This window comes from Echeneis naucrates, chromosome 12 (genome assembly GCF_900963305.1).
Source record: "Echeneis naucrates chromosome 12, fEcheNa1.1, whole genome shotgun sequence".
NCBI classification, from domain to species: domain Eukaryota; kingdom Metazoa; phylum Chordata; class Actinopteri; order Carangiformes; family Echeneidae; genus Echeneis; species Echeneis naucrates.
The window spans coordinates 5,079,475-5,088,730 of record NC_042522.1 but is presented as its reverse complement, the minus strand read 5'-3'; the positions used below and the strand labels follow the sequence as shown (position 1 = coordinate 5,088,730).

Here is a 9,256-nt window from a genome sequence, read left to right as displayed (position 1 = left end):
TTTCAGCAAGTTTCAGAAAATCTTTAAAAGCTGAAAACCTGCGCATTGAGAGTATTCTCAAAAGGCACAATAAAGTATCAACACATGATCTCGCAATTGATAAACTTTTAAACACGCATACAATTTGGTCCAATGTTGTCCAATTTTGTCACTTAAACAGTTTATTACCCATCTAAGTGAGGCTCCTCAGCTCCTCTCATCCTCTTCACGCTGATCCTGTTTTGAATTCTCGCCTTGTTGGTTTTGGCAGTCTGGTACCATGTCCCCCGCCCGAGGTCCTAAACAACAACGAATATAAAGAAAGACACAAATGCGCTTTATTTTATTTAAACCATCCTACCTACAGCAGAGGCTGGGTGCAGACTCCGATGCTTCCATGGCAGTTTTGTTTTGCTCCTCACACCTTGTCCATCTGTGTGTGTGTGTGTGTGTGTGTGTGTGTGTGCCCACGTCGTTGGGCAGCTTCCTTCTCATACGACTTGCTCTATTCTAACAGTTATGATTCAGACTTTCTTTCATGGTGTTCGTGTACCCAGAACCGCCTGCTGTGGGACCATATGGCACACTTACCGAGAGGACGAAACACGATCAAGAGGTGGGAACAATGCCATTTAAGACGAACCTCTCACCTGTACAATAATGACGGCAGGCTTCGCGGCTCCTTGTAGTATTTTGGGAAACGAACACCTTTAGTGTTACAAAATACATTCACTGTTTGTAACGAATAAGAACAAAATGCCACTCAATAAATGGCAGACTAACACGTGTTTTCACTTTAATTAGACAAAGGACAATCAAAGAGCGCGTCAAAGTGACAGCCAATCAGCGTAGCTCATTCAGGCCACGTGACGCGGCAGTATCAGCCTCATTGTTTTTTAAAGTTTTAAAGCAAACATGTTAGCCATTAATCAGTATGAGAATGAGCTTTGGAAAAATGCTTTTATTAATGTACAATAGTCAAGCATCTGGAACATCAACAGTCATGGAGGAAAACATGTCAACACTAAATCAAGCATTTTTTACGCACTTGTCACCCTGCTGCTGCTCTCTGAAAGATAAGTCTGTACAATCGTCCTATTCAGTCCAGATTGCGGTTGATGAACTGGTCCCAGAAGATGATAAACTGTAAATGCAGTCTTTTTTTTTCCTTAAACTAATTCAGACAGAAGTGCTGCCCTAACATGTCTCCCCCTCCTTTTAGTAACTGTGAGGCAGTTTCAAACTCCAGTGGGATGCTCTTGTTCTGGGTCGGCTTCAGGTCTCTCTCCATCAGCTGGGGATAAGAAGAAGGAAAATGAATTATGGTGTTCAGTCTACTATGAAATTACTAGTTCACTTCTATTTAGTTTTCATGCACTGTTGAAAAAAATCAGTGTTAACAATTAAACAAAGCAAAAAAACTATTTAATTTTGCAAGTGTGCCTTCACCTCAAATGTTGTCAGCTCCAACACCTCGCTGATGTCATCCTCTTGTTCTGACAGGGGAGTATTGATCAGTGTCGCAGTTTTGGCCACATCAGGATGGTAATGTTTCTGTAACGTCTGCAGAAAAGAGGAAAGTCAAATGAATTTCTTTCAATCAAGTACGCTTTCATTCGAACACACTTATTACCAAATCTTGGCCTTGTTTTCCAGTAAACATGCAGAAAACATAGCTAACAAATCTGCCTGAATCCTTCACCATCCAATACACACCTTAACTTCCCACAAGCTGCTCTCTAAGGCACGGCAATGAGCTGGGTCCTCTTCATCCATTAGATATGGGTCCTCCAGAGTCTCTGTTGTTATAAATAAAACAAATTTATAAGATTTATAAGACTTTGAGAAATATGTCCTGAGCATTGACAACCCTGAAATTGTAAACATTAAGTTTATTGACAGAGGAAAAAATTGATGCTGACATAATCAAACTGTGAACTGAGAGGCTGACTCTTACCATCTTCCGTGGTGGGCTTGTGAACAAGGATTCTGCATGAAGGGTGACGACGAATCAAGTTGGAAATGAAGGGCAGCAGTAAGAGAAGGCCCGCAGGAGGTGCTGTTAGTGCCAAGCGAGCCAGACGTTTGACAAAGGCAGCCACTAGGTACACTGGTAAGTGACTGGAGACAAGTATAAACATAAACTTTCAAATTGCTACATTAAGAAAATACATACTTTTGAGTTTTTAATGGTCATAAGCTTGAATAGAAAAAAAATACTTTTGAGTGAAACATGAATGAGTTTACCTGGAGCTAAGAAAAAGGTTGGCTAAGTGGAAAAAGCGTGCTCTGTACTTCACATGGAAAATTGAAGGCTCAAGTAGATTGTACAACTTCTTGTAGAAATCAGGATAATTACTGAAAAAATACACAAACACACCGCATACAATATTTAAGTATGTAAATATAGCATGATGTATTACAGATTTATAGGGAGCTGAATGTGCAAATAGCCAAATTATTGTGCATAACACTTACAGGTTGTGTTGATGTATCAGGACAAAAAGGCCATTAAGGGCAAGCAGGCTAATAGCTCCACCTATTGAATTAAAAAATAACAACATATTACATTATCATAACCATCACCCTACTGAAATATTGGATCACTGAGACCATGTGGGTTATTTTGAAGCAGTCAGTTTCAGCTCACATTGATTTATTGGACTACTCTCACAATTCAGCTACATGAACGACTTACCAACTTCGTACACAGCAGTCAGGAAGTCAATCATTAATGCAGGTTTACTCATGTGGGGTAAAATGGAGTCATGGAGGATCACCAAGACCTTTTTATACATGCTGCTTGGCAACTATAACACAGAAAATAAAAATTGATTAGACAAAGTATAATGTTGACTGTACAGTGTTATAGATGTGTAGAGGCAATAAAAATGAAGATTGGGCCATCTACATATTTACCTTATACTTGAGAAAGCCAAGCCACATCCTCTCAAATACACGCTTGTGTTCCTGTAACATGTTTAAAATCTGATTTCAATAACATTTTTGTCACAAGCAGAAACGTGAATGTTTGATTCAAAATATTTGACTTACATTCAGTTTAGCAGCTTTCCAATCCTCATGTTTGGCTGAAAATATTTATTATATCACTTCAATAACAATAAAAATTAATGTGCAGTTTACTTTGCCTGAGATCATTAAAACAAGGTGGAAACTGATGTTTATTTACTCTACTTTTGTGTGACTGGAACTTCAAAGCAACTCTCACCTTCCTGTTTGACCATAAAGTTGGTGAGCTCTGATTCCTGGCTTGGCATGCTGATGTTGGACATAAGCATGAACACATTGTTCTGGTATATGGGCACCACTGCCTAAAAAGAGCAAGATAGGTCAACAGTATTCAGCACATCAGGGAATATTTACTTGATAAAAAAAAAAAGATAAATGCTATTTTAATGTGATAAACAACAGTGCCTGACAAAGTGAGTTTTCCTACCCCTTTGTTTTTGTCCATGACTTTCCCCACATTTTCACAGATGGAGCTCATGACATAATAACGTACATCCTCCATCTCAAGGAATTCCTGGAGTCTGGAGATCAGCAGGGAGTTGTCTGAAGTTTTGGACAGTAGTCTGGACACCACTGCCTGAACATGAAATAAGAGAACAATGTCATCAGATTATTGTGCCAAATGTAAACAGCATGTTAAAAATTACCTTATCTCATGTTTTGGCTAAACATACAGAGGAAATCAGAGCAGCAGCATAGAACTAATATATATTCCCATGTTAAAAAAAACATTTTTCAGGTTGCATAAAATCAAACCTGGATGAGTTCCCTTGGGAAGCTGTAGTGTTCACTCCAGTCCAAGTCCTCAAGAGGATGCTGTCCTTCTCCTGCAGCAAACTTCATCAGGCAGCACAGGGCACTCTCCTGTGTTTGGGCAGTTAATGATAAGAGTTAGTAGTTAAGAAAAAGGAATGGTGAAGCACATTTTAAAAGCTTGTTGTGAGAATAACTATGCAGTGTTGGTTTGTAACAAAATTTGACTTTGTGCCAAGCGCATACATGTAAATTGAAAGCCAATAATCTCCCACATATTAACTAATGCCCTTTGAGACACAAATTGCTTTTGAAGCCAGTTATAATAGACTAGCTTTGGGTATATAGTTACTTTAACTGGACCAAAAACAACCAAAGTAACAGGCTAATCATGCAAGGATAACAGTAGGTCTCAAGCTGTCAGTATTTATGGTTGTATCCACTGAATGTGGATGCCGCACCACACATAAAAATATATTTTACATTATCTTTTGCCTTTTTTTTCATCTCTCCATTTACCAATACAATCGGCCTGTTGTAGTGTCTTGGTGGGGGATAATTAGCTCAGTCCACCCACCTTGATGTTGTAAACTTCATGGTCGAGGTGCTCAAGTAGAATCTCCACGCAGCTGTTGTAACGGTGTCTCATGAAGATGCGATACTTATCCTCAGCATTATAACCCCCTGGACAAAGCAAACATACGAATGAACGAACACAAAGACACACACAGAGTTTAATAATGTGATTTGCAGTTCATTTTACAGGTTTTTGTAAAATGTTTGTTTCATGTAACAGGACTTAGATATCTCTGATTTTCATGTCATACTCCAACAACCTCCTGGTCTGTGGGTGCAGCAGAAATGGTGAGGAAACTGTTCTAATCCGTCCACATGTCACAGGGCTCACCCTTCAACGCCTCCTCCTCTCCGGGCAGCTTTCCCCTCAACAACTCTTTCCTCTCCAACAAAGTGCAGAACAATTTGCCGCATGCATTTACAGCATCGATAACGTCCTTCTCCTTTTCAGACTGCAAGCATAGAACAAAAATACAGCGACCGAAAGAAATCAAACCGACTCTAAGTAAATCAGATTTACTAGCTGTGTCAATATTACACTACAATTAAGCGTGAAGTTGTATTTACCCACCTGAAGGAACTCTAGCATGTCAAAAACGTCGTTGGCGCATTTTCTGCTTTCAAGTACACTTTCAACTTTGCTGCTGAGGTCTATTTTAGCTGTTTTTGCACTCTTTTCTGTTGTTTTGGCTGAACTCACGTTGCGTTTCTTAGCCGGCGCCATGTTGGAGTCAGTAATGGTGCTTTCATGTCGCGCTGTAAAAACATGAAAAATCAACACATAATTTCTACAAATACAGTTTACGACACACAGTATCTTCATGAATTCAAAATCTAAGATGAATAGATTGTAATTATACATATATACACATATATATATATTTTTAGCTTTTTCATTTTTAACTATCTTAGAGTGATAAGCAGAGTTGAGACAGGGAGACCGTAATTTCCCGTAGGAGTGTAAACTTTGAATGCGGCATTAATTCAAGCCACACATGCGTTTCATCGCCGCCTGCTGACCGGAGGGGGGAGTTTTATTTTATGATTTACCACCTCCGACTTTCCCTTTATTTATGGCTCGACTCTGTCAGCATGTTTAAGTCTGTATTGCTTTCACATCAATACATCAAACTAATTGATAATTGTATGTCATGGTAAAATCATTGAATGATGATAAGAGATATCTGCCTCTCCAAAACAGAAGTGAGCAAGGGCGTAACTTTGGGTCTACTATTGGGGGGGGGTTAAATTTAAATATTTAAATATTAATAATTTAAATTTAAATAATAAATATTTTTATTAAATCAGAATGATGTGATTATATTGGGGGAGTTATATTGGCCGGATCGGAGAGTCATTACCCTCTTATCCCCTGTGCAAATTACGCCCTTGGAAGTGAGGGTGGCAGGAACAAGTCCAAGTTAATTTGAATTTATTTGTTTCTGTCTTTGCACCAATATCTGTATGGTCAGTCTTTCTGTGGCCGGTGGACTCAATAGGTAATACATCATAAGATAGCACCCCATCTTCACTTTCTCTCATATAAGGCCTTGACTGGTTTGTTTTAACCTTGACTATATTTATTTTTCTCTTCCCACAGTTATTTAAATGACCAGGACCTAGTATTTGTGCAAGGGGTTGAATCTAGTTTGCCTTGACTGGCAATACACTCCCAATTCTCATTTCTTGAGGTTTTAAAATGATTAACTGTTAGAAATTAGTTAAAAGATTTTTTTTCAAGAAAATAATATAAATTTATCAGAGGTCCTCATCAAACAAAAAGAAACAAGCCTCTCCAATAGTTTCACTGTGATATAGATAAGAAAGAATGTCTTGAATAAATAATACAAATGCTTGTCTTATCTTGTTATTTGTTTTTAATGCAAGATTTGTAAAAGAAAAACAGACATTAAGCCCACATAACATGTTGGAAAGATATACTTGTCCATTTAATTTGGAAGCCAATTTCCAGAAACAGAAAGAGATACATTTGTTGAGTGCCTTCTTTCAGCAGGCAGTGTGACCTAATCTGAGACATTTCCTTCTTCTGTGTTGTCCTAGAGAAAAAAAAAGAGGCAACGATCTATCAGAATATGCAATTGAATAGATATTTCTTAATAGCATACATCAGGTAAAAAAGTGTTTCTCTGTTGCAACTTTACAGATACCAGTTTGGGATCCTTATTATCAGCAGCTGTGGCCTCAAAATCATGGATATGAAGTGTAGACATCCAGCTGACCATGGAGCCCTCCTGACATTCTGTCTCAACAATGGTGGGGTATATGTGAGCTTCCTTAAAAGCCTTGATTGCTTTTTCTTCACGTTCCCATTCCAGACGCTCATGCAGCCCATCCCCTCCAAAGCGTTTGTTGTAATGGTCAAAGTGAACTCTTTCCAGGACCAGCCCCAGTCCTGGAGCTTTAGGCACATCCACTTTCTGTTGTCCCCAGCTCCGCTCCATCACGTCTTCTTTTGCATAGCCCTTTATCACCGCAATCACCAAGCCAATCATCTTGCGGATTTGGTGCAGCATAAAACTCTGACCTCTCACAGTGATCACAGCAAACTCAGCTTTGTTGCGGATGAAGGGCTCTCCACACGTCATCTCTGTAATATATCGGCGTGCGCTGGGGTCATTTGGAGCCTTCTGGGAGGTGAAGTTATGGAAATTATGGGTGCCTTTGTAGAGAGCAAACAGACGGTTCACCTTACTAAGTGTCTCTGATTCTAAGCGAAAGGCCTCTATATTCCCTGTATCATAGTCTTTCGGAGAAAAGGCAACTGTTGGAAGCATATAGGAGTATGTACGAGCATCACAGTTGTTTTTGGAATTGAAACCCTGGGTCACCCGTTTAAAACCTGTGGGACCAAATTTAGAACATTAATTTCTCACTTACAGATTTTGTTTTGTAGTATTCATAATCCTAGCATCTTGGGCATGTTAACCAAAACGTAACTCAGCAACTATTAAGAGATAAGTAGAACTACATAGAACCAATGTCTCACCAAGTACTCTGATCTGTGCAGGCAGATGCTCATTGATTTTTTCAACGATGTCTTCAATTAGCCAAAGCTTTAGAGATACCACTTGGCCAGCAGCAGACACACCCTGAATAAGTTAAATAAATAAGCCAATGCCAGTAATATGGCTTATTAAAATATTTAGTTTACAGTTTACACACCATATAACATTTAGCCCCCATAATATCACACTTGTCTATGCAGGCATACACCTGTGAAGTGACTTCCAAGTGTACTACTTGTATGTATACCTACCTTATCTGTTCTGGCACATCTTTGGAAAGACATCTTCTTCATGTCATCACCATGGTTTCCAGGAATGCAACCAGATTTAACAAGAGCTGCTACCAGGTCATCCTCGATGGTCCTTAACTCAGAATTGCCCGGATTCCTCTGAAATAATAAAAGCGATAACATTTAGCAAGACATAAGAAAATAATAGTGCTTAAAATATTGGTAAACTGGCTACAGCATTCACCTGCATGCCATAGTATCCCTTTCCAGAGTATGCCATGAGGAGGACCACTTTCTTTTTGGGATATTTCCTTTCATCTTCAGAGTTCACCCCCTCTACTTTTATTCTTTTAGTAGCCTGTGCCTTCTCAGTGGAGTCTTCATTTTCTTCGTTGGGTCTTTTCATCAGCTTGGCTGCAGGCTCATCTTTAGATGTTTCACTCATGATGCAACAGAACCTATTTAGGCCACCTGGGAAGATAATACCACCTCTGTGTAGCATGGATATAAGGCACAGTTACATTTACGACAAAAACGCATCTTGCACTGTTTTGAATAAAAAAGAATAAGAGCATAGGTTTGGCTACATAAAAGTTAATAAAATGAAATCCTTAACAGCTCTGGAGACTCATTCAAAGCTGTAAGAATGAATTACTTCACGCACAGTTCTTGTTGCCTTGGCTTACCCTTTGTCCTTTGCGTTAGTGTATGGTTAACTAAGGCACTCAGCAGTGATCTGAATTTAAACATGTTAAGCCATCATGAGAAGATTCTTCTACTAAAAGATGCGAATAGTCACAACAGCTGAACCGACGGAGCAAAGAAAGAGTACGCGATCTTCCGGTAAAACTAACTTTGAAGTATTCGTGTACGAAACGTGAGATCTGCCTTGAGTCAGCGTTTGAATCAAATATTAATAAGTATTAAAAAGGGAAAGAATAAAACGAGTGCTGTAACAGGGCAATCTGTACTCAGATAGGTACGGCAACACACACACACACGCACACGGCCAGTCTGAACTCCGACCTCTGATGTAGTTATCGCGAGACTTCTCTTGCTCTCGAAACTGCATACAAGTTGCATGTGTACTAATATATTTATTCTGTGTGCATCGTTCCCATGGCATGTTAACTTTGGAAATTCTATTAAATTTCAAAGCACAGTTCTGATTGTGTCTAAAAAGCTAGAAATCGGATTTTGGTCACTATGCTTGATGAAAAGGTTTCAGGCTTCCGGGTTACTTCAGCATCATGTGGCCAATTGAGACTGCGCAGTAGTAGTCCCAGCTCTGCGGGTTCGTGAACGTGGCTCGCTCGACGTGAAACGATCCAGGACAATTTTTCTCAGTTACCTCACATGAGACTGCATCGAAAAATGTCCTACACTCATCCACTCCACTCTTACATAAGCCGCAATAGTTGAATAAAGAAAAGGAACGTCTATGATATTGTTGACTGAGCATCACCAGCTATACACACAACTAATCATTGCTCTGTTAAATATTTTCAATAAATTAGCTTTTAACCTTTCCAAAGCCCAGAAAGAAACCAGAAAAGTCTGATGAATGGTTTGGGGTGAGGTGAACAGTTTGATTAAGAAGGTGAGCTTCTTCACACAACAATGTTTTTGTCAGTCAGGATGAGACACCGCTGGATTTGGATC

General features: G+C 39.3%; 2 protein-coding genes across 4 annotated transcripts; both read right to left on the bottom strand.

Moving 5' to 3' along the window:
• Positions 1–932: 932 nt before the first annotated feature.
• Positions 933–5,062, bottom strand: noc4l (nucleolar complex associated 4 homolog). The gene is made up of 15 exons (XM_029516237.1): positions 4,910–5,062; positions 4,670–4,790; positions 4,340–4,446; positions 3,766–3,873; positions 3,437–3,586; positions 3,209–3,311; positions 3,034–3,068; positions 2,899–2,949; positions 2,678–2,789; positions 2,458–2,518; positions 2,227–2,337; positions 1,937–2,100; positions 1,696–1,778; positions 1,429–1,542; positions 933–1,273 (listed from the first exon to the last, which is right to left on the bottom strand). Exons 1-15 carry the CDS (start codon positions 5,060–5,062, stop codon positions 1,154–1,156), a joined length of 1,593 nt encoding a protein of 530 aa, XP_029372097.1. The 3' UTR covers positions 933–1,153.
• Positions 5,063–6,203: 1,141 nt separating this feature from the next.
• On the bottom strand, positions 6,204–8,607 carry pus1 (pseudouridine synthase 1). Of its 3 annotated transcripts, XM_029516150.1 has the most exons (6): positions 8,281–8,607; positions 7,839–8,065; positions 7,616–7,753; positions 7,346–7,448; positions 6,507–7,198; positions 6,204–6,395 (listed from the first exon to the last, which is right to left on the bottom strand). In XM_029516150.1, the coding sequence occupies exons 1-6, from the start codon at positions 8,342–8,344 to the stop codon at positions 6,363–6,365; spliced, it is 1,257 nt and encodes a 418-aa protein (XP_029372010.1). In that variant the 5' UTR covers positions 8,345–8,607; the 3' UTR covers positions 6,204–6,362. The 3 variants fall into 3 exon arrangements, with proteins under 3 accessions (XP_029372010.1, XP_029372011.1, XP_029372009.1); XM_029516151.1 differs by having other exon boundaries at positions 6,204–7,198; positions 7,839–8,085; XM_029516149.1 differs by having other exon boundaries at positions 6,204–7,198.
• Positions 8,608–9,256: the final 649 nt, after the last annotated feature.

Excerpts from the sequence above, each read along its gene's own strand:
- noc4l (XM_029516237.1), bottom strand. The coding sequence starts at position 5,062 with ATGGCGCCGGCTAAGAAACGCAACGTGAGTTCAGCCAAAACAACAGAA. Across the intron at positions 2,950-3,033 it reads GGAAAGCTGCTAAACTGAAT|GAACACAAGCGTGTATTTGA; the intron begins GTAAGTCAAATA and ends AACATGTTACAG. Across the intron at positions 1,779-1,936 it reads CAAGCCCACCACGGAAGATG|AGACTCTGGAGGACCCATAT; the intron begins GTAAGAGTCAGC and ends TTATAACAACAG.
- pus1 (XM_029516149.1), bottom strand. The coding sequence starts at position 8,344 with ATGTTTAAATTCAGATCACTGCTGAGTGCCTTAGTTAACCATACACTA. Across the intron at positions 7,449-7,615 it reads GATGTGCCAGAACAGATAAG|GGTGTGTCTGCTGCTGGCCA; the intron begins GTAGGTATACAT and ends TAACTTATTCAG. Across the intron at positions 7,199-7,345 it reads TGCACAGATCAGAGTACTTG|GTTTTAAACGGGTGACCCAG; the intron begins GTGAGACATTGG and ends TTGGTCCCACAG.